The 25,546-nt window shown below is 36.2% G+C and overlaps 1 protein-coding gene and 3 long non-coding RNA genes across 4 annotated transcripts in view; 2 read left to right on the forward strand and 2 right to left on the reverse strand.

Annotated features, from left to right (window-relative positions):
• Positions 1–25,546, reverse strand: part of LOC145738258 (uncharacterized) — a 254,982-nt gene that overhangs the window by 103,648 nt on the left and 125,788 nt on the right. The window lies entirely within an intron of this gene.
• Positions 9,959–12,518, forward strand: LOC145738215 (uncharacterized). The gene is made up of 2 exons (XR_014180646.1): positions 9,959–10,676; positions 11,751–12,518. It is a non-coding gene; the product is annotated as an uncharacterized LOC145738215 (long non-coding RNA).
• On the reverse strand, positions 17,231–17,887 carry LOC145738220 (uncharacterized). The gene is made up of 3 exons (XR_014180649.1): positions 17,553–17,887; positions 17,379–17,495; positions 17,231–17,322 (listed from the first exon to the last, which is right to left on the reverse strand). It is a non-coding gene; the product is annotated as an uncharacterized LOC145738220 (long non-coding RNA).
• LOC145738219 (uncharacterized) lies at positions 21,173–22,645 on the forward strand. Its single transcript, XM_081993065.1, has 2 exons — positions 21,173–21,668; positions 21,741–22,645. The coding sequence occupies exons 1-2, from the start codon at positions 21,438–21,440 to the stop codon at positions 21,873–21,875; spliced, it is 366 nt and encodes a 121-aa protein (XP_081849191.1). The 5' UTR covers positions 21,173–21,437; the 3' UTR covers positions 21,876–22,645.

A 25,546-nucleotide genomic window follows, 5' to 3' on the forward strand; every position in this document is an offset into this window, starting at 1 on the left:
GGATCGGTAGTGATGAATAACCATTCATTTTCTGTTAGCTTGTGATAAGCCTCCAAATGAGCATTGATGGTTTTTGTAATACAATCCACGGGAATTGTACTGGATTGGCTTATTTTGAGCTGGACCTCGCACACTGGTTTTTGCGAAGTTAGATATGTAGTTGTATCCTCGCAGAGTTTGGTAGTATCGTCCAGGATTTTGCAGTTAGACAAGTCTTTCAATAAAGCAAATCTTGTTTTGGTAGTGCTTATCATTAAGAAACGACTTGAGGGATCAATAAATGAATAAGTGTAGGTGAAGATGTCAAAAACTGGAAGAGGAATCATGTTGTACAAGTTGTACGTCTGATCAGAAGTTATGGGAATTTTGATCGCAAATATTAAAATGTCGTTATTGTAAATTACGTGTAATTTACAAATTAAGAAATATTTGTATACATTATCATAATTGGTCAATGAAATTGGACAGTTAATATCATTATTTAGTTTTATTTTAAAAATTTCATCTCTTAATTGGATGGATGATTCCTTGCTTAGCAAAAAGAATTGATGAAATCAAAATGTCATATTCTTCATTTAATTCGACAATTAATTGCGACAATAAATTAATGTGTTCAGTTATTAGTCTGATGTGCAAAAACTCATTGATCTTGTTAGTCACTTTTGTAGAAAATTCATTGAATTTTTCAAAATTTTTATTTACTTTTTCTTCATTCACTTTTAATGAAATGACAGAATTATTATAGTTTTCAATTGCTGAAGACATTATTCTTATTTGTTGTTGCATCAAAATTTGCGTCTCCCTATTTTTGTTTGTTAAAGCATCAATTGCTTTACTATAATATTCTGCATCGTCCGCATCTGGAGTTCCAAATAACCATTTAAATGCAGTTGAGACTCCGTTAATTAATCCGCGGCGTTTTCGTCTATTATCCAAAGAATGACCAACTAAATGAATAATAGTATCAAGTTTCCTTTGTAATGTTTTGATTTGATACTCAAACTTTGTAATAGAATCAGAACAGTGAAATGTATGAGTGTATAGGTTATTGTTTTCGATATCCGAAGAAAAACATATAGTTTTAGATTTTACATTCACATTTTCGATTAATTTTAATTTATTTATGTAAAAGGTTATGTTTCGTAAACAAAGAAGATTAAATGAATCGACTTGTAACTTAAGCTTCCCTAAGTTTTGATAAAAGACTCCGGCTTGTTCGCTAATCGGAGTAATGTGATATGGCTGATGAGCACGCGTCGTCGTGTGGGCGATTATGGACCACGTTATCGTTATCAACCAGAGAAGTCGAATGACACCTGTTTTCATCTGAAATAAATGGTTTCAATAAGTCTTTGTGATAAGAGACTATTTTATTTTTTATTTTAACAGACACGGAATTATTGGCATTGACTTTCATTATTTTATATGGACCTTTGTAATTCGGGGATAATTTTTTACTCATTCCTGGTTTTGAAGATTTATCAAGTACATACACTTCGTCTCCTACGGAAAAGTCAAAATTATTTATTTTTTTATCGTAATTAGTCTTGGACTTTTCTTTAGATTTTTCAATGTTCTCTCGGGCAATTTGATATGATTTATTTAATTTCAATTGCAGTTGTTTATGATATGAGTCGTACGTGTAAAAGAACTCAGGATTTTGCGTGACTTTATTGGGAATTAGAGCTTTGTGTCCGAACACCAACTCGTAAGGTGTAAATTGAGTAGTTGTATGGATAAGTGTGTTGTACGAAAACATAGCTGTGTGGACAAATAAATCCCAATTGTCTTGAGTTTGATTAACAAAATGTTTTAGATAATCTTTTAAGATAGAATGTAAACGTTCTAACGCTCCATTACTTTGAGGTCTATAAAGAGAGGTAGTGATATGTTTTATTTTGAAGAGCTTATTTACTTCTTTTAATAGATTAGATGTAAAATCAGTACCATTATCGGTAACAATAGATTTTGGCATTCCAAAAATTAACATAAATTCACAAAATTTATCAGCTATAGTTTGAGCTTCATGGTTAGGTATAGCATACGCATAAGAAAATTTAGATAGATCATCCTGTAAGGTTAAAATAAACCGATTTCCAAACTCAGTAAGTGGCAATGGACCTACAATGTCTAAAAATAACTTTTCAAAGGGTTGTTTTGAGGTAGAAGTAATTTGCATAGGAGCTTTAATTGGATGGCGATTGACTTTATTTTCTTGGCATTTTTGACAAGTTTTGATAAAATTTCTTATATCTTTTTTCATACTTTGCCATTTAAAACTTTCTTTTATTCTTTTATAAGTTTTACTAAAACCTGGATGACCCGAAATTGATGTACTATGATTTTCTTTAATTATCTTACTTATTTCCTCTTTAGTGTGTGGTTTAATTTTTTTAGAATCTACTATAATGAATTTAAGAGCATCTTCGAAAAGATAGAATATCATTTCATTAATTATATCTTTTTTTAATGAAGGATTATAATGTTGCGGATTTTTTAAATACAGAGGTGTATTAGTAGTTTTAATAATAATAATAATAATTATAATAAAGCCGTTTATTCCGACAGATGTATACATCCACTTACAGGAAAAAAACTTACTAAACTAAACTAAACTAAACTAAACTAATCTAAACTAAACTAATAGCAAAGAAAAAAAAATAATAGTGGAGAAGAAGAAGACAAGAACAATAAGGCAACAGAATGTCACCTACAATAAGAGGTTTACAAAAATGTGCATTTCACTAAAATTAATGTCACAAAGATTACTCATACTGTTAAAATTCTTACACATTACATAGATGGGGTTTTGATATAGGACGTTAGATGAGGGAGTATCAACATGAAATGTTACTTGATGCCTGGAGTTTAAACGTGGCACGTGAAAATTTACAGATGAAAGCAATAAGGGACAGTCGATCAGGTCGTGCATGAGTTTGTACAGAAATTTCACAGAATGAACAGTTCTTCGTTTGCAAAGGGAATGGATCGAAAATCTTGTTAGAACTTCGTTATAATCAATTCCGCGGTCGGGATAGACTTCGTCTTCTTTGAAAATTAAATATTTCAGAAATCTCTTTTGCACAGATTCAATTGAATATTCGTGACACTTATAGATAGGATGCCAGATGATACTGTTATATTCTAGTTTGGATCTTACAAGAGCAAAGTAGAGTAACTTAATTGTGGAACTGCAGGAAAATTTTCTACAATTTCTGATAATAAAACCAAGGGTCTTCATGGAGCGGCCAACCATCTGATTGATGTGTGGTACAAATGTAAATTTTGTGTCAAATATGACTCCAAGGTCGGAAACTTCCCCCAATCGAGTGAGTTCCATACTGTCAATGGAGTACTGAAAGATAATAGGATTCTTAATGCGATAATAGCTTGTGACACTGCACTTGCCCACGTTGAGATGCAGTCTGTTACATAGCGACCATTCATGGACAGTTGAAATGTTTTCCTGCAGAGAAGAACAATCTTCAATGGTGTTTATAATATTATAAATTTTAAGATCGTCTGCGTAAGCAAGCTTGTTGCTGTCAAGCTTAGTCAGGAGATCGTTGATAAACAAGTTGAATAAAAGGGGTCCTAAGTTAGATCCCTGTGGCACGCCAGAGTTAGCAATAATAGCATTCGAAGTAAATCCTTCAATTTGAACGAATTGTCGCCTAGATGATAGGTATGATTTTACAAGGTCAATTAAAGAATCAGAAAACCCGAACAGTTTATCTAATTTGTCGAGCAGAACGAAATGGTCCACTCGATCAAATGCTTTCTGGAAGTCGGTGTAAATAACATCAACCTGTTTCCTATCATTTAGCGCTTGACAGACATGCTGTGAAAAGCAGGCTAAATTGGTGGCGCATGATCTATGAGAAAAGAAGCCATGTTGATAGGTAGACATACTGTTTTTAACTTGGCAGAAAATGTATTTATAAAGTATTATCTCAAATAATTTCGAAAAATTGCTTAGAATGGAAATGGGTCGATAATTTTCCACTATGTCGGAAGAACCCTTTTTGAGTACAGGGCAGACTTTGGCTTCTTTCCATTTGTTAGGAAAAGTACTTGTTTTTAAAATTAAATTAAATATATGTCTAAGCGGAAGCACCAACGCCGACACGCAATCTTTGACGACGAAGCTGGGGATAGCATCGGGACCAGATGTCAATTTATTGCTTAGCGATTTGGCAGCAAGCAGAATATCGTTTTCATCAATATCCAATACTTTTACTGACGCAGGAATACAGGCACTTGCATTGGAATGTTGAACTTTATCCAAGGGAATTGAGTCGGTATACGTCGAACGAAAATAGTCAGCAAAAGCCGATACAATATCTTCGGATCCACGATGAACCCTGTTCGAATATGTGACGGTATTTGGAATTTTTGAAAGTTTCTTTTTATCTTTGACAAAATCCCAGAATTGCTTGGGATCAGATGGTAGATTTTGCTCAATTTTTCGTAAATAAGTCGTGTAAGCTACATGGGTCTGGACTTTAATAATAGAGCGCAGTGTTCTGAAACGTTGAAGTAAGTGTTCAGTACCATGCTTTTTGTAATTTCTATGGACTTTTTCTTTACTGAATATGTTGTTAATTATTTCTTTATTGAACCAGGGTGGAAAACGGCGACGACGGGTGATTTTATGAGGTACACATAACTGAAATATGTTGCACAAATTAATATAAAATTGATTCAATGTTTCATTGACATTATTGTGGTTGGTGACCGGGCTCCAATCCGTCTTTAGGATCGTCATACAAAACGGGAAAATTCGCTTTTCTGAAATTAAAAGTGACCTTATTGACTTTATTTATTTGAAAGTTGTCAGAACGAGGAATAGAGGCTGAAAAGTTAACCAGCAATGAAGGATGATGTGCGTCCTCGTTTACAAGGGAATATTCACTCCCTGACACCAGTAAATTAAAATTAGCAAAAACGAGATCAAGGCACCGACCACGTGCATTTGGAATATTATTATGTTGTGAAAGGTTAAGCATCATAGCGAAATTGGTCAAGAGTAGATGTTTGGGGTTCGGGTTGGGCGGATTTAATGTGAAGGTTGGGATATTGAAATCACCCAGAATAAGAACATTCTTACAATATAAATAATCAAGATATGAGAGCAATTCCAACAGCAATACACATTCAAGTTGAGTTGTTTCCACTGAGGGCGGTATATAAAGTACAATTATATACATTACCAAGTGGCCAATCATTAACCTGCAACCCACGATGTCAATAAAAGGCGCTTTATCGCAAAAATCACTGAAGTCGAGACGCTGAGCATTAAGGGTATCCAAGACAGCCAGCAATACACCGCCACCCCTTGAAGCACCAGTCAGGTCCCGAGATCGATCACAGCGATACGTTGTGTATGTGTTGGGGAACAATTCAGCATCAAGTATGTCCGAGTGTAACCATGATTCGGTTATGGCGATTATATCATTGTTGGAGGTGAGAACGTTGAGCAAAAAGTTATCTGTTTTGCTTCGCAGTCCACGTGCATTCTGGTAGTAGCACGTAAGTTCTTTATTAGTAGACCTTGATGGGCGTGATGGGGTGCGAGTCTCATTTGACACGGGTAAAGTGATCGGATGCATTTCCATCTGCGTCTTTATAAAAGAAAAATTAGAGTATTCATTGTTTATATTTCCTTGTGTGATACAACTTGTTAAGTCTGCGTCTGCAATGCCTGATGTGGAGCTAAAAAATTACGCCCCAAAGAGAAGTCGAACCGTTGATACATGATTCCCCTTGGCCAAAAAGCCTGGTCGTATACCAAGTCCTTCAGTTCAGGTTCGACACCTACCTTAAAGTAGTTGGAAGTCGCATTTTCTTTTTTTACTTTGCATTGTTTAACCTCAATGTTGACGTCAGACTTTGTCTTATTGGCAATATAGGATTTTATGACGTCATCGGTAATAGTTTAAATGCAACATTTGTTTTAAAACTTTGAAGAGCATAAAAAATATCTTTGGAAGAAGGTTTATCAAAATAATTTAGATGTGTTATTAAAATGTATGTAGTAGAATTATTATTTTTTAAAGTTATAATGTCATACAATTTTATATTGTCAACATTAATTTTATTTAGATCGTATATTTGATTTAGAGTCTCGTAGAAAGAGTTAGATTCATCGAAATCTTTAGAAAAGAAAAGTATATTTGGAAAATGTTCGAAAATATTTTCTTTTAATATAGGATACTCAATTAAATCTTGATTTTCATAGTGAAATTTAATAAAATTGTCAAATGTCTTTTCACATTTATCAATATGTAATACAGGGTTTCTCGATAGTGCGTCTGCAACTGAATTAAGACGACCTGGTTTATAAGTAATTTGATAGTCATATTCCTCGAGCTTTAGTCTCCAGCGGACTAACCGTGATGAAGGATCTTTACAATTAAATAACCATGTAAGAGGACGACAATCTGTAACAATTTTAAATTTTCTTCCATAAAGATATGGTCGAAAATGTTTGACAGACCAAACTATTGACAATAGTTCTTTTTCTGTAGCAGAGTAGGACTGTTCAGCTTTATTTAAAGTACGACTTGCATATGCCACAGGTAAATCTTTATTATTCACTTCTTATGATAAAACTGATCCTATAGCGTAATCTGAAGCATCTGTTGTAAGAATAAATTCTTTACTAAAATCTGGAAATTGCAAAAGTAAATCGGTGGTTAAAATATGTTTAAACTGATCAAATGATTTTTGTTGTTCTGGACCCCAACTAAAATTTGAGTCTTTTTTTAATAACAAAGTCATGGGTTTTGCAATAGCTGCAAAATTAGGAATAAAACGTCTATAGTATCCCGTTAGACCTAAAAATTGTTTTATATTTTTTGATGATTTTGGAATTGGAAAATTAATAATACTTTCAATTTTTGCAGAATCCGGCTCAACTCCATTTTGTGACAATTTGTGACCCAAGTAAATTATTTCTTTTTTCATAAATTCGCATTTATCAGGCTGCAATTTAAGATTGTTATTTGATAATCTTTGGAACACTAATTTTAATTTTTCTTCATGGTCAGATATGTTTGAGCCTACGATTACTAAATCATCTAAATAGACAAAACATTGATTTCCTTGTAAACCAGTTAAAATATTATTCATTAATCTCTGAAATATAGCTGGTCCACATTTTAGACCAAAAGCCATTCTAAGGAATTCATAGTGGGCATTTGGTGTAGAAAAAGCCGTTTTTGGGATATCGTCTTTATCCATTTTTATTTGGTGGAAACCAGAACTCAAATCTAATGAAGTGAAATATTGAGAATGTCCTAACTGATCTAAAATTTCATCGATACTTGGAATTGGATAATACTGACCTACGATGACATCGTTTAGACGCCGATAATCTACTACAACGCGAAATTTACGTTGTTCTGACGCATCCATTTTTTTCGGAACTACCCATAATGGTGCGTTATATGGGGAAACTGAGGGTTGTATAATTTTTTGTTTCAGCATTTTGTTGATTTGTTTAAAAACTTCTTCTTCATGCACTTTTGGAAGCCTATAAATTTTTGATGCGATTGGAATATCAGTTGTTGTCTGGATTTTGCACTGAATTGCATCTGTGTACGTAAGATCATCATTCGGTAAATGAAAAATATGATTGAACTCTCTACATAAATTGAGAACTGACTCTGTTTCTTCAAGGTTTAGATGACTTAATCTGAGATTTGCTTCTAGAATTGAATTTCGATATGCTGAATTCATTTTATTCTTATCATAACTCACATGGAAAACCTGCGATTCGGTTTCATTAAAAGGAATTAACTCGAGATTTATAAAATTAACTTGCACAGCTTTTTCAAGAGTGTTAACTATTGTCGTCAAGGCAGTATTATTTTCCTGAACCTTGAGAACTGCTTTAGCTAGGAAAACTCCGTCGATAATAGCCTTATCGCAACAATATCCTTCTTTGACTTTATGACCATTTGTGATATTTACTCGTATTACCGTCTCAGAACGCGGTTGCAAGACGTAGATTTCAGCATCGTTTGCATTCGAGCAAAAATGTATTTTGATTGGAAATGGAATAGATTTAAGTTTTATCTCATTTTTACTGTAGGAAAACTCTGTTTCTTCAGCTGTTAAAATATCATTACCTATTAAGCCATCAAAAGGAATGTTTGTATTATCTCTGATTATATGTAACTTAGGATTGAACTCGTGTTTGTCATGAAATTTGATACTTAATGTTATGGTACCTGCAGTTTCAATAGGCTCACTTTTGTTTATGCCATGTAATAACATTTTTTCGTGTGGATTGAAATTTAAATCAGTAAGTTTAAGTTTTGGAATTTTTATTAGAGATACTTTGGCACCGGTATCAATTAAAAACGTAAAATAAAATAAGTTACCGTTTTTGTCGAGATGAGGCATTTTGACAAAAGACATGCATTTATCGCTATTTACGGTATAACATGGAATAGTTACAGATTCTTTGTTTAAACTGATTGGATTATTAGTAGAATTGATTTGTTGTAAGTATTGAGATTCAGAGTTAGAGTTAGAGTTTGATGTGTCGACTAGGATTTTGTTTAGTCCATCAGAGCGACACTGGCTGTGGACTGCTCCCAGTTTAAAGAATTTGAGTTTGTATTTGAGGATCGATCAACTAGATTAACATGACTGTTTTGCGGTGGAGAATTGCTTGATGAACGAACTCTATTATTATACTCGCGTTTCCTGCATTCGTTTATTAAATGACCTTGCCGTTTGCAGTAATTACAAAATTTGGGCTGATGACTATTATTTTGATTTTGTAGCCTGTTATTGTAATTTATTGAATTAAAGTTTCGGGAATTGTTAGAATTTGAAAAGTGTTGAGAATTGTTAGAATTATTAAAGTTTCGTGAATTGTTAGAATTTGAAAAGTTTCGAGTTGCCTGCGAACGGCAACGTGCCTAACTAACTAATTATAGGTTTTCGGCAAATTTTGTTTTCTAGCTAAGAGATGCTTTTCCTCTAAAAGGGCTTCAGAAAGAGCTGCATTTATATTTTTCGGTTTAGATCTTCGCAAACAAGAAGATATATCTTCATTAGAATGTAAAATAAAACGTTGCAAAGCTATTTCTTTGATCATGGCTATTCTGCCCATTGATTCATCTTCATCTTGAAGTGAAGTAGTATTTAAACTAATGTTTGCAAAAGTTCGATACGACTGAAATAACTTTGAACGGATTTCATTTTTCCTTGCCTTAGTGTATTTAATTCTTCAAGAATTTGAGATAAATCACGTCTATCACCGAATAATTCAATTAAACATTCTTTAATGTCATCAAAATCGTAGAATCTTTTAAATCTAGTTTGAGCACGAGCTGATCCTTTTAATTTGGATTCAATATATGAGATTAAAAGAGTTTTTTGTGAACCTACACAGAGGCTCCATGCTTGACCACAATCTTGTAAGAAATCATAAAGTTTAGAACGGTCTCCATCGAAATTATCTATAATTAATGACCTTATATCAGACATATTATGAATTGGAACATGTTCATCTAGGTGGATAGATGAATTGACTGGAGGAAGAGGAGGAGTAGTAGTCATTATGGAAACACAACCAAAACCAGATAATACTTTGTGTAAAAAAAACTTGTCTACTTTCTTTGCAGATGCAGTTTCTAACTGGTTTCACCATACAAAGAGCTCAACGGTGTCGGGAATTTGTAGATTCTGCCAATATGAAGTTCTCGGATGATCAATATAGATTATCGCCTTATCGCCGGTCTTCTTCACTTATTGCACAACAAATGTCCCTCGAACACAAATAATCTTATCAAAGATTATCCTACTGACTGCACAACTTGTTAGGTTCGATGTTGTTGAACAAGTAAAATTCACGAGTACTGGTTAAGGTGTTTAATGACTACGCTCTTAAACTAAAAATCTATGTTGAGATGTGGTTGAGAGTCGGAATGGTAATTCAATGGTACAGTAATGCTTGCGGCCTAAGACTTAAACTAGTAAGCAAAAAAGAATTGCGATTAAAGAGAGAGATGGAATGAAGTGGGTCTAGAGCTGACTAAGTATAAATGTAATAAAATATAGGAATAAGCGTGGGAATATAACAACTGTCCGAACATCAGAAAGGTTTCCAACTTTGTACCTGCTTAAAGTTGGTGGCGTTTTGAACCCCTGAGTTAGTCGAGTGTTTGCACACGCGTCCTAAGCTAGTCCACTGAACCAAGGTTTGACTATTAAATTTAAATTTTCCCTAAGTAACTAAAATTTCTCTTTCAATATACCTTAATTGCCTTTGTTATCTTTTGTCTCATGCTCAAACCAATTTCAAATCTAAGGCCCAAAACATAACGAAAGCAGGTTGCCGGCTTACCGGTTATCGGCGCCGACCGGCGCTGGTAATGTCACTTGTTGTCAAATGTATATGCACATAACAAAAGCAGGTTCCGACTTGTCGGAGCCGACAACACGCGCGTGCAGTTTGAGCAGATTGTATTTTCAATTACCAGCGAGCAGGCAAAGCAGGAAGTAGTTCTATTTACTTTTGAGTATGGATTGCGAAAAACTGATTGCAGAGGTATTTAAAGAAACACCGATTTGGGACAAAACCAAGAAAAACCACAGCAACCGCGTGGTAGTGGCAAAGTGTTGGAAACGGGTAGCGAAAGAAATGGGTTTTGACGGTAAGAAACTTTTTTTTGAGGTGTAGAGGGTAGGTTTACAATATTTGTTATTGAAGCCAAATACCTGCGCTTATTCTTACAAATTGTTTAATTGTTTACATATAGTTCAAGGGATTATTCATAAAATAAGTTTTAAATGTTTCCCTGGCAATTGCTGCAGAATTTGCAGGCCTTCCTGTAACTCCTCTTGGATTTCTTATTTGAACTATTTCCACGTCAGTTAGATGATGCTCTAACCCTTCTCTTGCTAGAATGGTGTTGTGCAGGACGCACACACATTTTATTATATTATCCGCAGTGTCCACTGCAGTTTCAATTGGCTTGGTTAGGATACGCCACTTGCAGTTCAACATCCCATCCTCTTCAGCTATTGGTAAGCTTTGTCCTCCATTTAAAAGAAAATCTAAAAGGGGGTAAGCTTCATCTCCAAGAAATACATGCGGTGCTTTAATATTCGTTCCTGGTAAGAATGCTGGTCCGGGAATTTTCACTTGTTTTGTCATCAAAGCTTTATAAAAACTGGAAGCCTGAAAGGTATCTCCATCGCTTTGTTTGCCATAACCTCCGACATCAATAGTTATAAAACGATAATTTGCATCGACAACAGCTTGTAGAACTACCGAAAAATATTTTTTGTAATTGAAAAACATTGAACCGCTGTTTTTCGGGCAGTTTATGCGGACGTGCTTGCCATCGATGGCACCGACTACATTTGGAAAATTCCATGTTTTATAAAAATCGTTGGCTATTTCGTTGAAATTGGCTTCTGTGGGTACTGGAATATAAACAGGCTGAAGTTCTTCGTAAAGTACCAGTACTGTTTCTGTTACAATATTTCCAATAGTAGAAGCACCCATTCGAAAAGAAAAAGTAAGAGTTTTGAAAGAACATCCTGTTGCCAAGTACCTGTAACCAAAAGAATCGGATTACTTATGTTCACACAATTAAAATCATTGTTAATAAATATTGCGGAGCGACTCATAAAATATTTTATTATTTTTTCATAAAATTAAAAGTGTAAAGGTAGTTTTAGGTACGATAGGTAGGTAGACTGATTGTGACTTGTATTTACAGAAGACGTACTGAAAAAGAAGTGGAAGTACTTAAGAGACCAATATTCGGTAGAATTGGGAAAAATTGTTCTGCACGTTCCGGAGACGCAGCAACTTCGACAAATACTTCTAGATGGCCTTATTTCCATGCATTGTCATTCTTGAAAAGAACTGTTAAGCCAACAGTTTCAAAAGGGCCCTGTTCAAAATCTAGTGATAGCCGGGATGATGAATCTTCAGATCAACTATCTGCGGAGGAAGATACAGTTCCTGAGCAGCCAGCACTGAACAGGAAGTAGGAAGCAACGAACGAGAGGCAGCGAACACTGAACGTGAAGTTGAGCATGAGGACTCTGATGCAACCGACATACATGACATAACCATGCAAAAACAATCAGAATCTACTGCTAGCAAAAGAGTTCGCAAAAGCTCACAGGCGGATCTCTGGAATGCAGCAATGATAAATATTGAGAAGCAGAAGCTAGAGTGCTTGAAAGAAAAGTATCAGAAGCCAAAAGAAGAAGACGAAGATTTGCTTTTTTTTAAAGTTTGCTTCCACATGTTCGAAAAATAGCTCCTTGGAGAAAATTGGCGTTCAGAGCGCGGGTACAGAACGCTGTTGAAGAATTTGCATATAATAACCCGGTGGACTCATCACCCAGCTCCAGCTTACATTATTCTTCGTCTTCTTCAAGACAACCTTCAGAATCAAATCCTATTCTGCACTATTCCGCCTTTTTGAACAATGATTTTACTAATCTTTAAATAATTGCTTACTAGTTTAGCTATAGGTACAAAGTTAGCTTACATATGTACTTAACTTACATATGTAAGCTAACTTCAACTGAGGAAATAGATGATGATATTCACCATACGCCGATCGTTCTTTATTTATAGGATGCACGCCGAACTTTCTTTTATTTTTTATCAATTTCAAGAACGGATTGTTCATTAACGCTTCATCATCTGATGAATCGGAAGACATTTTGCACAAATAGAGAGTGACAGTGATGCTATGGTGCACTTCAACGCACCAGCCAGCACGCGGGTGCCGGCGTTAACCAGCCGATGTTATTATTGGGCCAAAAAAGGAACCATCATTTTTTCTGGTAAATAAACGTCTATTCTGCAACAATTTAAGGATTGCGTTTCTTAATTTGTATGGTTGAGCCCAAATTTCAGCAAAATTATGGTCAAAATCACCTATTTTTAATGACGTTGGAAAATGATCACTATCCCCACAATCTGACATCACCTCCCAATTAGGAAATGCGGCTAAGTCACTGCTTACCATTGTCAAGTCAACTGCACTCTTGTTATGACTTGGATTTTAGAGAAGTGTAGGCGTATTATCATTTAGTACAATTAAATCGTGGTTAAAAACAAAATCTTGTAGGATCAATCAAGGGATGATGACTATTAAAATCCCCCATGAGAACCATAGGGGTGCCCAGTTTTAAGATGTTTTTTAGAATCTCCTGAGATAGGTTGACATTTGAATTACAATAAATATTTGTTAGGTAAATGTTTTTTATTTTAATTGTTATAAATTGTATATGATCGTTATTAAAGCGTTCAATAATATCATAAATCGAATCCTTCTGAAAACTTGGTTAAATTAGCCCTCTTTTTATTGACGCTTCTCATGTTCCATTGTAAAATTTTGATATTGTTTTTCTTAGTCATTTTGACAGCGTTCGGTTAAAATATTAAAACATATCCGGATCGTCTAGATCCCGATAAGTTTCCCTGTTCGCTTCTTTGGCGCTAGGTAAATGTAAAAATTTTTCAATTAATTGTATCGTGTCTTCCTCTGGGGCTGTATACTTCGGTAAATTTGTGGTGTCATAATTATTCTTAGCGGCACTAGAAGGCGATTGTAATATGTTATGGTATGATAGTGAGTATTCTGAATCTGTATTGTAAGAGTTGCGTGATGTAGAAGGCATGGAATTAGAGATTGAAGCAAGGCTGTTAGCGTTTTGGGTTCTGCCATTTGACTCAGCCACACGGGCCTGAGGGAAATTTAAGCTATCGTTATGTGTTTTTTTATCATAACCTGATTGGTGACTCTTTTTCGAGTGGGCTTATTTATAACCGTTTGGCTAAAAGTTATTTTTTTTTAATTGTTATTAAAGTTTACAGTTCTCCTTTGGTTTGGGGTAATAACGTTTTCATTGTTAGGCTTATGCGAGGGATTAATTTGGGGAAATTCCGAAGGGTTAAAAAAGAAATCATCTCTAGTCTGATACGTTTTTTTGCAAGCCGAAGATGCATCGTGAAAAGTCATATTTTCATAAGCCATCAATTTTTTAATATCCATTTGTCTTAGATATTCGGGGAATTTTTTGTAAGAGCTTTTATGAGCCTCCTTGCAGAAATGGCATTTAGTTTCACAAGTGTATTCGATTTTATCATTCCCATTATCCATGGTTTTATGATTTTGAGCATTTTTCTCGCCGCAATTAAAGCATTTTTATTGCCCTTTACAATTCTTCTTAGTATGTCCGTATAATAAACAAGAATAACATTGTGTCACTGGTGAAATGTAAACTGCAACTGGCAGAGAAAGATCGAAAAATTTAATTTCCTTAGGCATTATTGTTCCCTTGAGAGTAAAGAGACAAGTCCCGGTTGGAACATATTCAATTGTATCATTTTTAAATACTTTGCGATTTAACCTTTTAATAGTAATTATATCATTTCTACAGCTACAAGCTTCCAAAGGCTCTGATTCCGAAAGATCCAAGTCTATTTCCCTTACTAATCCTTTAGATGTGGTGAAATTTAAAGGAATTAAAATGTTATATCCTTTGCCTTTAAGATGTTTGTTCTCTAACAATGAGTTAGCTGCTTGGGCAGAAATGAATTCGATGCAAACACGGTTCAAACCTTTATTTTTTATGGTTTTAACATTTTTCAACTGTATATTAAATATACCTCTTGCTATTTTTAGACGCGAGAACCTGCCGATATTGTCCTTACTATTTTGCGATTCTATATAAACAAAAAAAGTACCGAAATCCTTATCATCGTAAAAAACTGTAGGTTTATTAACTTTTACTTAATCTTGCAGTACAAGTTGGTTTGACTCCGTATTAACTTTTTGAGAGTCCAAGGATTTATTCAAATCGTTTTCATCCTGTTCCACTAAACTCGTCCAGGGGGGTGCCCTCCGGGCCCCTCCCCCTCCTTGGTCATCCATTAGGACAACCACTCAACAAAAAGCCTATGCACTAAGCCAATAATTACAATTAAGAAAGCAAACGTGCGAAAAGCAAGCCAAAATAAAACGAAAACCAATGCAGAAATACAAGCCCACTTACTGTTTCAGCTAGGTTTCACTAAAACACTTGTTAATACTACGAAAAACCCCTTCTTATCAGAAGCGACGAAAAGCTGCTTAGACAACGAAGGTCCTCACAGCACTAGATATTTCGTCGAAACTGTTTTAAAAAATGAAACGAGATTGCCAACTTACAACTTTGTGGGAAATTAAGATGTTAATCTTTACCTTTAAAATGGGGAAATACACTTTAGACGAAAAAATCGTCTTTCTATATTTTCGAAAACAAATCTCCAAAATTATATAAGCTCAAGCTGTTTTCAAGAAAAACACTGACAAACGTTGGAAAAAATATTCAATTCAATCCCTTAATATATGAAGCAATAATTAATTGTGTCGTATGGTAAAGTTGAGTTGTCGTGGGTTTAGCCTTCGGATTATTTTTCCCAGTTCCAACTATGTGGCTTTCGGTTGTCCGGGTTGCGAGAAATTAGGCACAGGCACTGACTTAAGCGGTTTTAATACTTTTTACAGTTATTTAACATCTTACGAAAGGATTTTTTTTATTTCTAGGACGCGCGGGCACGAAGTGTGTCGACATTCTCTCTATTCCCTACTCTCACTGGCGTCTGTCAATGGACGCTGTCACGGGGTCAGTGGCGGAGGAATTGGTTGTTGTTACAAGTTCTCCCCCTTTACTTCGCGAATCAGAATTGAGGAGTGAAGTAACAGTAGTATTTGGTTTGGCAGTTGGCTGGTCACAACAACAGCATTTGGGTTTGGCGGTAATTCGTCCCGTTCGGGTGGTCGCGGTCACCATTGTGTCATCACAAGTTTCGGGGTCATCGGCACTCTCATCGTGGTTCTTAGCTGGGTAACGGGTTACTGGGGACTCTGATCTTTCCGGCGCATTTGCTTTAGGTGATTTAGGGGGCCGTCCTCGTTTTCTGAGTTCTCGGACTAGCGTTGTGTCGCTGGGACTGCCACTACGGAATGGTGTTAGTGCAGAAGCATGGTACTTACCAAGGGTAGCTTCTGGATTGCTGGGAGCAGCAATTTCAAAAGTAGTGGGCGTGACTACTTTGGTCAGTACGTAGGGTCCATCACGCTTAGGGGCAAACTTGGAAGTATACGAGTTCTTGGCTTTGCTGAGGGCGTGTGTCCACTAATACATGGTCACCAAGTTGATATTTAGGGGCTTCTCTGTGCTTTTGGTCAAAATACTTCTTGGAACGGTCTTGTTGATGTTCAGAAGTGTCACGGGCATTTCGCAGTACGGAGCTAACGTTCTTTAAATATGGAGTCAGTTGACATTCTAAGTTTTCGGCTGCAACTATGGATCGCATGTCTCGACTGACGTCATCAGGTGATCTTAGTTCTCTTGCAAACGTCAAGTAGGCTGGTGTATAACCTGTTGCTTGGCTCTTGGCGGTATTCATAGAGAACCGAATGGAAGGAAGCTTATATTTCCATTGCGTATGATCTTCGGCGACAAGTATGGACAATTGAGTCTTTAAGTGCCGGTTCTTGCGCTCAACCAGATTCGCTTCCGGATGGTAAGCTGGTATAAGGGATTGGTGGAAGCCAGTGCATGAGCTGTCTGTTGCATTATCGAACTTACAAATTGGACACCATTATCCGATATGACACGTCTTGGTACGCCATATCGAAGGACAATTTCGTCTATTAAGCATCTTTCACAATTCTCAGCTGTAGCTTCTTGTAAGGGAAATATCTTTATCCATCTGCTTACGGTATATTCCACGATAAAAATCCATTTGTATCCATCTGGTGTGGTAGGTAAGGGACCGAAAAGGTCAATAGATATTACCTCAAATCTTTGGGCTTGAGCTGGAGTTTGTAGTTAACCAGCTGGCTTCAAGTTACTAGCTTTGTACCTTTGACACTCGAGGCATTTACTTATGTGTTCTATAATAGTACGCCTCATCCCGCGTCAGAAGTAACGCTTTGCTATACGCTGGAAGGTGCGCTCTACTCAGTAATGTCTACTCAAGGGTGTGTTAAGGAGTGAAATTTGGCAACACCGAGAAGGAGAGAGAGAAAGTTACGATGCACGAGATCTGCACGTTTTGTTTAAACCTAAACAATAAATTTAGCAATAATACAGTCCACAAGTTTAATTAATATGTGAAGTAGTAGTCCATTTTTTCTCAAAGTGGAGGTGTAAGTGTAAAAGTGATGGGGAACACACAGCCTTCTCCACAAAAAATTTATTCAAGCCCCCCAAAAAATGTTAGAGGGGTTGCTCGACATATGTTTCGGGCACATAAGTACCCATCTTCAGGAGCTAGAAAGTTAGAAAGTCTACAATGTATTACCCCTAAATGGTAGAATCAAACATACCCCGTATGACAAGGTGAAACGCCGGCTGTCTTTCTTCAAAGGGGAGACAGCAAGACCCAAGTTATTTAAAAACTAATATGCCGTAAGGACAAACATTATTGTTGTGCTTAAAAAAATCTGTAATTAAAACTAGAATGTTATATAAATTAGAGAAGAGTACCAAAAGTTTTTTACCTTATTATGGAGAAAAAAACACTAAGACTAAATTAGTACTAAATGGTTCACATTATGTGATTAGGTCGGGGCGACCTTTAGAATTTAGAATAGAAAGTTTGATCATCTTACAATTTTCTCACTAATGTCCGGTTGCACAAAGCTAACAGAACAAAATGGGCGATAAACGTTCTAGAATTTACAAAAAAAGTTTTTTATATAAACAATCGCAAAGCGAAGCCGTTATTTTGATGGCGGGGGATGGCGCAGAAAATGACAACATAGGCGGCACAGCGGCAGCACTCGGCAACACCGCCCGCACAAATGACAGACGACAGTCGACAACTTAATGTCAAAAGCGTCAACAGCGCAATCTACCGTAGATCAAGGAGGGGGCCAAGAGGTATAAACAAACAAAAGTGAGGTTAAGGCTATAAGCTAGTTGAAACCATTGAAAAAATACATTGAAAAAACTGTAAAAAAGGCAAATCTGGGGGAAAATCGAACACTAAATAGTGCGTGCAGACCTGGGAGATGAAGCAGGTGAACAAAAAAAGGGAAAGTGAGTTTAAGGAAGGGGCTATTAGAAGTTCAAAGATCTGAAGAATGGAGCTGAGGTGTGGTTTAACTGGTCATTGAGGCAGGTATGCCCGCCACTCTGAGAGGCCTTGTTAATCTCGAGGACCTCTAAGAGGTTCAAGAGATTATTCTTGTCACAAAAAGGTAAAGCCCTGAAACCTTGTTCAATATTAAATGTATGTTGATTGTAATAGAGATGTCTAGCAAAATGAGACTTTATGGAGTTTGCATTGAGGTTGGGGTTGTTGGAAAATTTATCTGCTTCTCTAATATGTTCGTGGATACGAGTGGCGAACCTCCTACCAGTCTGGCCAATATAGAGTGCATTGCAGTTGGGGGTGCAGCAGGAGAGTTCATAAACTCCAGATCTGTGAAGTGTGGGTGTTGTGTCTTTGGAGTTGCAAAGGAATTGGCGTGAAGTGTGTAGGACTTTGAAACAAATAGTGATGTTGAGAGGTTTAAATATGTTTCTTAACTGTAGGGAAACAGGGCCTAGGAAGGGGATAGAATAGTAATTTGATATTTTAGGTTCATCAGTTATGAGTAGCTTCTTGTTAATGAACTTGTTAAAATGATTATAATAAATCTTGTTGAACAGAAAAGCAGGGAAATCATTATTTGTGGCTACTGTCTTAATCCAGGAAAGTTCCTCGTTAAAACAGTGTTGAGTCATGGGAATACTAAAAAGGCGGTGGAAGAAAGAGTTTAGGGCTGCTACTTTTTGGTTGAAGGGATGGTTGGAATTGTGTTGTTAAATCTATCATCAATAGAACCAACTCCACACTCGCCCCTTTAGGTTTTAATAAATTTAAACTTATCCCCATTAATCCCTCAATCCCTAAATTATATGGTCTTCCCAAAATCCATAAAGCCAATATCCCTATTAGACCAGTTGTTTCCTTCTGCAGTTCCCCTTGCCACCGCCTTTCTTCCTGGTTAAACGATATAATCTTGGAAGCCACACAGTTTAAGAGCAGTTACTCTATTAAAAATTCTAATGAATTGTGTTCACAACTAAAAAATCTGGTAATTCCCCCTACTGCTATTATGATCTCCTTTGATGTGTCTAACCTTTTTCCGAGTATCCCCCCTACAGAATGCATCCCCTTAGTCCGAAACCTTTTGTCACCGGACACCAACCTTGACCCTCTCCAAGTGGAGGATTTGTTGACTCTAGTGTCATTGGTGCTTGATCAAAATTTTTTCCAATTCAACAATTCATTTTATTCACAAATTAAAGGTTTAGCCATGGGTTCTTGTCTTTCTCCCCTCAATCAAGTTCACCATGGAGCTGGAGTCAGCAAATTCTCTACCTTTCCTTGATATACTCCTTACAAGACTTATTGACCACATAGAGTTCTCCATATATCATAAACCCACTTCTACAGACTGCTTAATCCCCTACAATTCCAACCATCCCTTCAACCAAAAAGTAGCAGCCCTAAACTCTTTCTTCCACCGCCTTTTTAGTATTCCCATGACTCAACACTGTTTTAACGAGGAACTTTCCTGGATTAAGACAGTAGCCACAAATAATGATTTCCCTGCTTTTCTGTTCAACAAGATTTATTATAATCATTTTAACAAGTTCATTAACAAGAAGCTACTCATAACTGATGAACCTAAAATATCAAATTACTATTCTATCCCCTTCCTAGGCCCTGTTTCCCTACAGTTAAGAAACATATTTAAACCTCTCAACATCACTATTTGTTTCAAAGTCCTACACACTTCACGCCAATTCCTTTGCAACTCCAAAGACACAACACCCACACTTCACAGATCTGGAGTTTATGAACTCTCCTGCTGCACCCCCAACTGCAATGCACTCTATATTGGCCAGACTGGTAGGAGGTTCGCCACTCGTATCCACGAACATATTAGAGAAGCAGATAAATTTTCCAACAACCCCAACCTCAATGCAAACTCCATAAAGTCTCATTTTGCTAGACATCTCTATTACAATCAACATACATTTAATATTGAACAAGGTTTCAGGGCTTTACATTTTTGTGACAAGAATAATCTTTTGAACCTCTTAGAGGTCCTCGAGATTAACAAGGCCTCTCAGAGTGGCGGGCATACCTGCCTCAATGACCAGTTAAACCACACCTCAGCTCCATTCTTCAGATCTTTGAACTTCTAATAGCCCCTTCCTTAAACTCACTTTCCCTTTTTTTGTTCACCTGCTTCATCTCCCAGGTCTGCACGCACTATTTAGTGTTCGATTTTCCCCCAGATTTGCCTTTTTTACAGTTTTTTCAATGTATTTTTTCAATGGTTTCAACTAGCTTATAGCCTTAACCTCACTTTTGTTTGTTTATACCTCTTGGCCCCCTCCTTGATCTACGGTAGATTGCGCTGTTGACGCTTTTGACATTAAGTTGTCGACTGTCGTCTGTCATTTGTGCGGGCGGTGTTGCCGAGTGCTGCCGCTGTGCCGCCTATGTTGTCATTTTCTGCGCCATCCCCCGCCATCAAAATAACGGCTTCGCTTTGCGATTGTTTATATAAAAAACTTTTTTTGTAAATTCTAGAACGTTTATCGCCCATTTTGTTCTGTTAGCTTTGTGCAACCGGACATTAGTGAGAAAATTGTAAGATGATCGAACTTTCTATCCTAAATTCTAAAGGTCGCCCCGACCTAATCACATAATGTGAACCATTTAGTACTAATTTAGTCTTAGTGTTTTTTTCTCCATAATAAGGTAAAAAACTTTTGGTACTCTTCTCTAATTTATATAACATTCTAGTTTTAATTACAGATTTTTTTAAGCACAACAATAATGTTTGTCCTTACGGCATATTAGTTTTTAAATAACTTGGGTCTTGCTGTCTCCCCTTTGAAGATAGACAGCCGGCGTTTCACCTTGTCATACGGGGTATGTTTGATTCTACCATTTAGGGGTAATACATTGTAGACTTTCTAACTTTCTAGCTCCTGAAGATGGGTACTTATGTGCCCGAAACATATGTCGAGCAACCCCTCTAACATTTTTTGGGGGGCTTGAATAAATTTTTTGTGGAGAAGGCTGTGTGTTCTTTCCCATCACTTTTAATTAATATATTTCTTCCTACCCAGAACATTGGTCCTAGGAGCCGGATAGTGAATTGGTGAAGAAAACATCGGGAAAAGGAAGAAAAAGTTGAAAAATATCAAGTGAAAGGTGGCGATCACGAAATAAAGTTTCGAGCGGAGAATCGGAAGCAAATTGTTGAGCGTGGCGTTTGCGTGTTCCACCGCGGGTTCCTGTTATCCAAGTATTTATGTTTACACTTTCCTTGTTGTTTCCTTTTTTAAGGTAGATACTGGAGATTAGTGCTAAAATGGCCGAGTTAGCTGGATTACGGGCAAGGAGAACCAACATTGTCAGTCGATTGACAAGATGTAAAACGTATTTTGATTCAGTTAACAAGGATTTAGTGGACGAGTTGGCAGTAGGTCAAGTTCAGGTCAGATTAGAGAAAATTGCTCCAGTGTGGGACGAATTTAATGAGATTCAGTCACAAATTGAGAATGTCACCTCTCAAAATAACGAGATTGTGCCGGATGAAAGGGTAAGAGATGATTTTGAGTCAAAATATTAAGTTGATTAGTGATATGCAAGCATTGTGTAATAAATTTAATAGATCATTGGAGGGAAATTCAGTTGCTGGGTCAGAGCGAGCTTTGAGTCAAAACGGAAGTGCTGTAACTTCAGCAAATCGTGTTTCCTTGGTAAAGCTTCCACCAATCAAGTTGCCAACTTTCAATGGGCAGTATAGTGATTGGTTGGAGTTTAAGGACGCCTTTGTAGCTCTGGTAGACAGTGATGAATCTTTGACAGACATACAGAAATTTTATTATTTGAGATCGTCTTTGGATCAAAAATTTCTTGAAACTATTAAGTATATGGATGTGTCTGAAAGAAACTAGAAAGAAGCTTGGAAATTCTTAAATGAACGCTTTGAAAATAAAAAGATTATTGTTTATAACCATGTAAGGGCAATTTTTGACCATCCTGTTGTAGTTAGAAAGTCATATAAAGATTTGAGGAACCTTTTTGATAATATTACCAAGCATTTAAGGTGTTTAAAAAGTTTAGGTGAGCAAACAGAGGCATGGGATCGCTTAATTATTTATATCATGAGTAATAAGTTTGATAGTATAACACGTAGAGATTGGGAGACATTTAAATATGAGGGAGATCTACCAACTATGCAGGACTTGAATAAATTTTTAATGTTAAAATGTGAAGTTTTGGAAAAATTAGAGGTTTCAGATAGGCAGGAGGTTAGAAAGGTTTTCAGGGGTACAAGAGGTCCAGGACAGGGTAGTTCCTATGCTGCAGTGGATGCAGAGGACTCTTTAGCCCAGGAAAATAAATTTAAATGTTTTTATTGTCATCAAGATCACAGTATTTTCAAATGTGAGAGTTTCTTAAAGCTGCCTACAGAAAATAGAATAACGGCAGTAAAACGTTTGAAATTATGTTTTATTTGACTAAGAGACTCTCATCCATACTGGAAATGTAAGAGACGAAAATGTTTTCGGTGCCAGAAGGCACATAATACATTATTACATGCAGAATTTGATCAAAAACACAATACGCTTCCTAACACTCCAACCGATGGTGCAAAACTTGAAATAACCAATGGCCTCGCCGAAGGCGCTAGTCACAGCAGCCATATTGGTTTCGTGCAAGTGCCGGCGGAATGCGCGGTTGCCGATAGTGTCAGTATTTCTGAATATAGTGATTCTCAAGTATTATTATCCACAGCGGTTGTGCAAGTTTGTACGAAAGATAAAGTATTTCATGCTAGGGCGTTATTGGATAGCGGCTCGCAGAGTAACTTTATAACAAGGGATTTTTGTAAAAAAGCAAATCTGGCGAAATCCAAATTGAGTTTTAAAATAAAAGGGATTGGTCAAAATTTAACAAATATTAATTCGCAGACAAGTGTAAAAATAAAATCGCGTTTTAGTGACTTTTCGTTAAATATTAATTGTTTAGTACTTCCTAAAATCACTGATCGATTACCAGTAATGAGTTTTGATAAAGGATTATTGCCCACGCCAGAAAATGTAAGGTTAGCTGACCCACAGTTTAATATATCGAGTGATATTGATATTTTATTGGGTTCAAACGCGTTCTGGGCAGCTGTCAAGGGAGAACAAATTAGACTTGGTTCAAATTTACCAATTTTTCAGAAAACAGAATTTGGATTTGTTATTGCGGGTAACTTAAATTTAAATTCTACGTGTCATATGTCTGTTACCTGTCATACCTTGTCGCAACAAGAGTATAGTGACAAACTGTTGGTTAAATTTTGGGAAATTGAGGATGTAGTTGGAAAGAAAAAAATGATGTCAAAAGATGAGGAATATTGTGAAATTTATTTTAAAGAGACTACACAACGGGATAAAAATGGCCGTTTTGTAGTAAGAATTCCGTTCAAGTCTAATTTAAAATTGGGAAATTGCCGAGATGTAGCTTTAAATCGACTTAATTTATTGGAAAAAAGACTGAATAAGGATTTAAATTTAAAGAAAGAGTATGCCGAGTTAGGACATACGTCAGTAGTGACGGATGATGACATGGATGGATATTTTTTACCCCACCATGCCGTAATCAAAGGTGACAGTTTAACAACTAAATGTCGTGTTGTATTTGATGCGTCCGCTAAATCGGACACGGGTGTGTCATTGAATGACATACAATATGTAGGCCCTACCTTACAACACGAACTATTTTCGATTTTATTGAGATTTCGGTTACATCAGTATGTTCTAACAGGAGACATATCTAAAATGTATAGGCAAATTAATGTACATGAAGATGACAGGAAATTCCAAAGGATCTTTTGGCGAAATGACGTGTTACAGATTTTCAAATTGAACACCGTAACTTATGGTTGCGCATCTTCTCCATATTTGGCCGTAAAATGTCTTCATGTTTTAGCGGAGGAAAATAGTGAGAAATTTCCAGTAGCTAGTCGAGTTATAAAAACAGATTTTTATATGGATGACGTTTTAACAGGAGCGAATTCTAAAGAAGAATTATTAAAAATTCAGAGTGATATTGTTAGTATTTTAGCAAGTGCAGGATTCGAGTTAAGAAAATTTTTGTGTAATGATTTTTCAATTCTAAATAAGTTTGAAGTAAATAAAAATTTAGATGCTCATATTTTATCAATTGGGGAAACAGAGAACAACAAAACGTTAGGTATTTGTTGGAATCCTTTGAGAGATTCAATTCAATATAAGGTACAGGATTTTAAGGATAATGAGTTAAAGGATATAGATATAACCAAACGATCTGTACTGTCTTTGATAAGTAAGATTTTTGATCCATTGGGACTAATAAGTCCAATTGTAGTACAGGGAAAGATTTTAATGCAGGAAATCTGGAAAAATAAAGTGTCTTGGGATGATAACATTCCATTGTCTTTAGCGGAATTGTATTTGTCTTTTAAAATGAATCTTGTTGGAGTTGGAAAAATGGAAATTCCTAGACATGCATTAATGTCAGAATATGTCCGTATAGAGATGCACGGCTTTAGTGACGCCTCCATGAAGGCGTATGGTGCTTGTTTGTATGTACGCTGTATCACCAGCACTGGAAGAATCGGTGCTAAGCTGTTGTGCGCTAAATCGCGTTTAGCGCCTTTGAAACAGATCAGCTTACCCAGACTAGAGTTATGTGGAGCCTTATTGTTGGCCAATTTGGGTGCTAAAACGTTAAATTCTTTAAATGTTGAATTCAACAAGATTTATTGGTGGACAGATTCTACAATTACGCTGAACTGGATAGCGGGTGAACCTTACCGTTGGAAAATCTTTGTGGCAAATAGAGTGAGCGAAATTAGGCCACTGACAAACTGTAAAGATTGGCATCATGTCAGAACAGATAGTAATCCTGCAGATCTAATATCGAGAGGAGTTTCAAGTGAAACTTTAGATAATTCAAGTTTATGGTGGCATGGACCTGAATGGTTTCAGTCAGATGAAAGTACTTGGCAGTTGGAAAATGTAAGTGTGCAAGAGCAGGAGATTCCTGAACAAAGAGTAGTGGTTTGTTTAAGTATTCAACCTTGTGATGAATTAAATTATGGTTTAGAAAAGTTCTCCTCTCTGCAAAAGAGCTTAAGAGTGTTAGGTTATGTTTTGAGGTTCATAAAAAACTTAAAAATGAGTTGTAAAGAATGTAATAAGCAGACTGGTCCGTTAACTCCAGACGAGTTGAACGAGGCATTGGAACAATATATTAAAAATGTACAAATACAATGTTTTGCGTCAGAATATAATGCTTTACTTAATAATAAAGGAATTTCAAAATCTAGTCGTATTCTAGGTTTAAATCCATTTTTGCATAAGGGTTTAATTAGAGTTGGAGGTAGGATTGAAAAGTCAAGTCAGCCTTTTGAACAAAAGCATCCTATAATTTTGCCACAAG

Source organism: Ips typographus, linkage group LG15 (genome assembly GCF_016097725.1).
Source record: "Ips typographus isolate SLU linkage group LG15, UJ_Ityp_2.0, whole genome shotgun sequence".
NCBI lineage: Eukaryota > Metazoa > Arthropoda > Insecta > Coleoptera > Curculionidae > Ips > Ips typographus.

Bases quoted from the DNA above. Each gene is read 5' to 3' on its own strand.
- LOC145738219 (XM_081993065.1), top strand. From the start codon at position 21,438: ATGGCCGAGTTAGCTGGATTACGGGCAAGGAGAACCAACATTGTCAGT. The intron at 21,669-21,740 runs GTAAGAGATGAT...TAAATTTAATAG, and splicing joins AGATTGTGCCGGATGAAAGG to ATCATTGGAGGGAAATTCAG.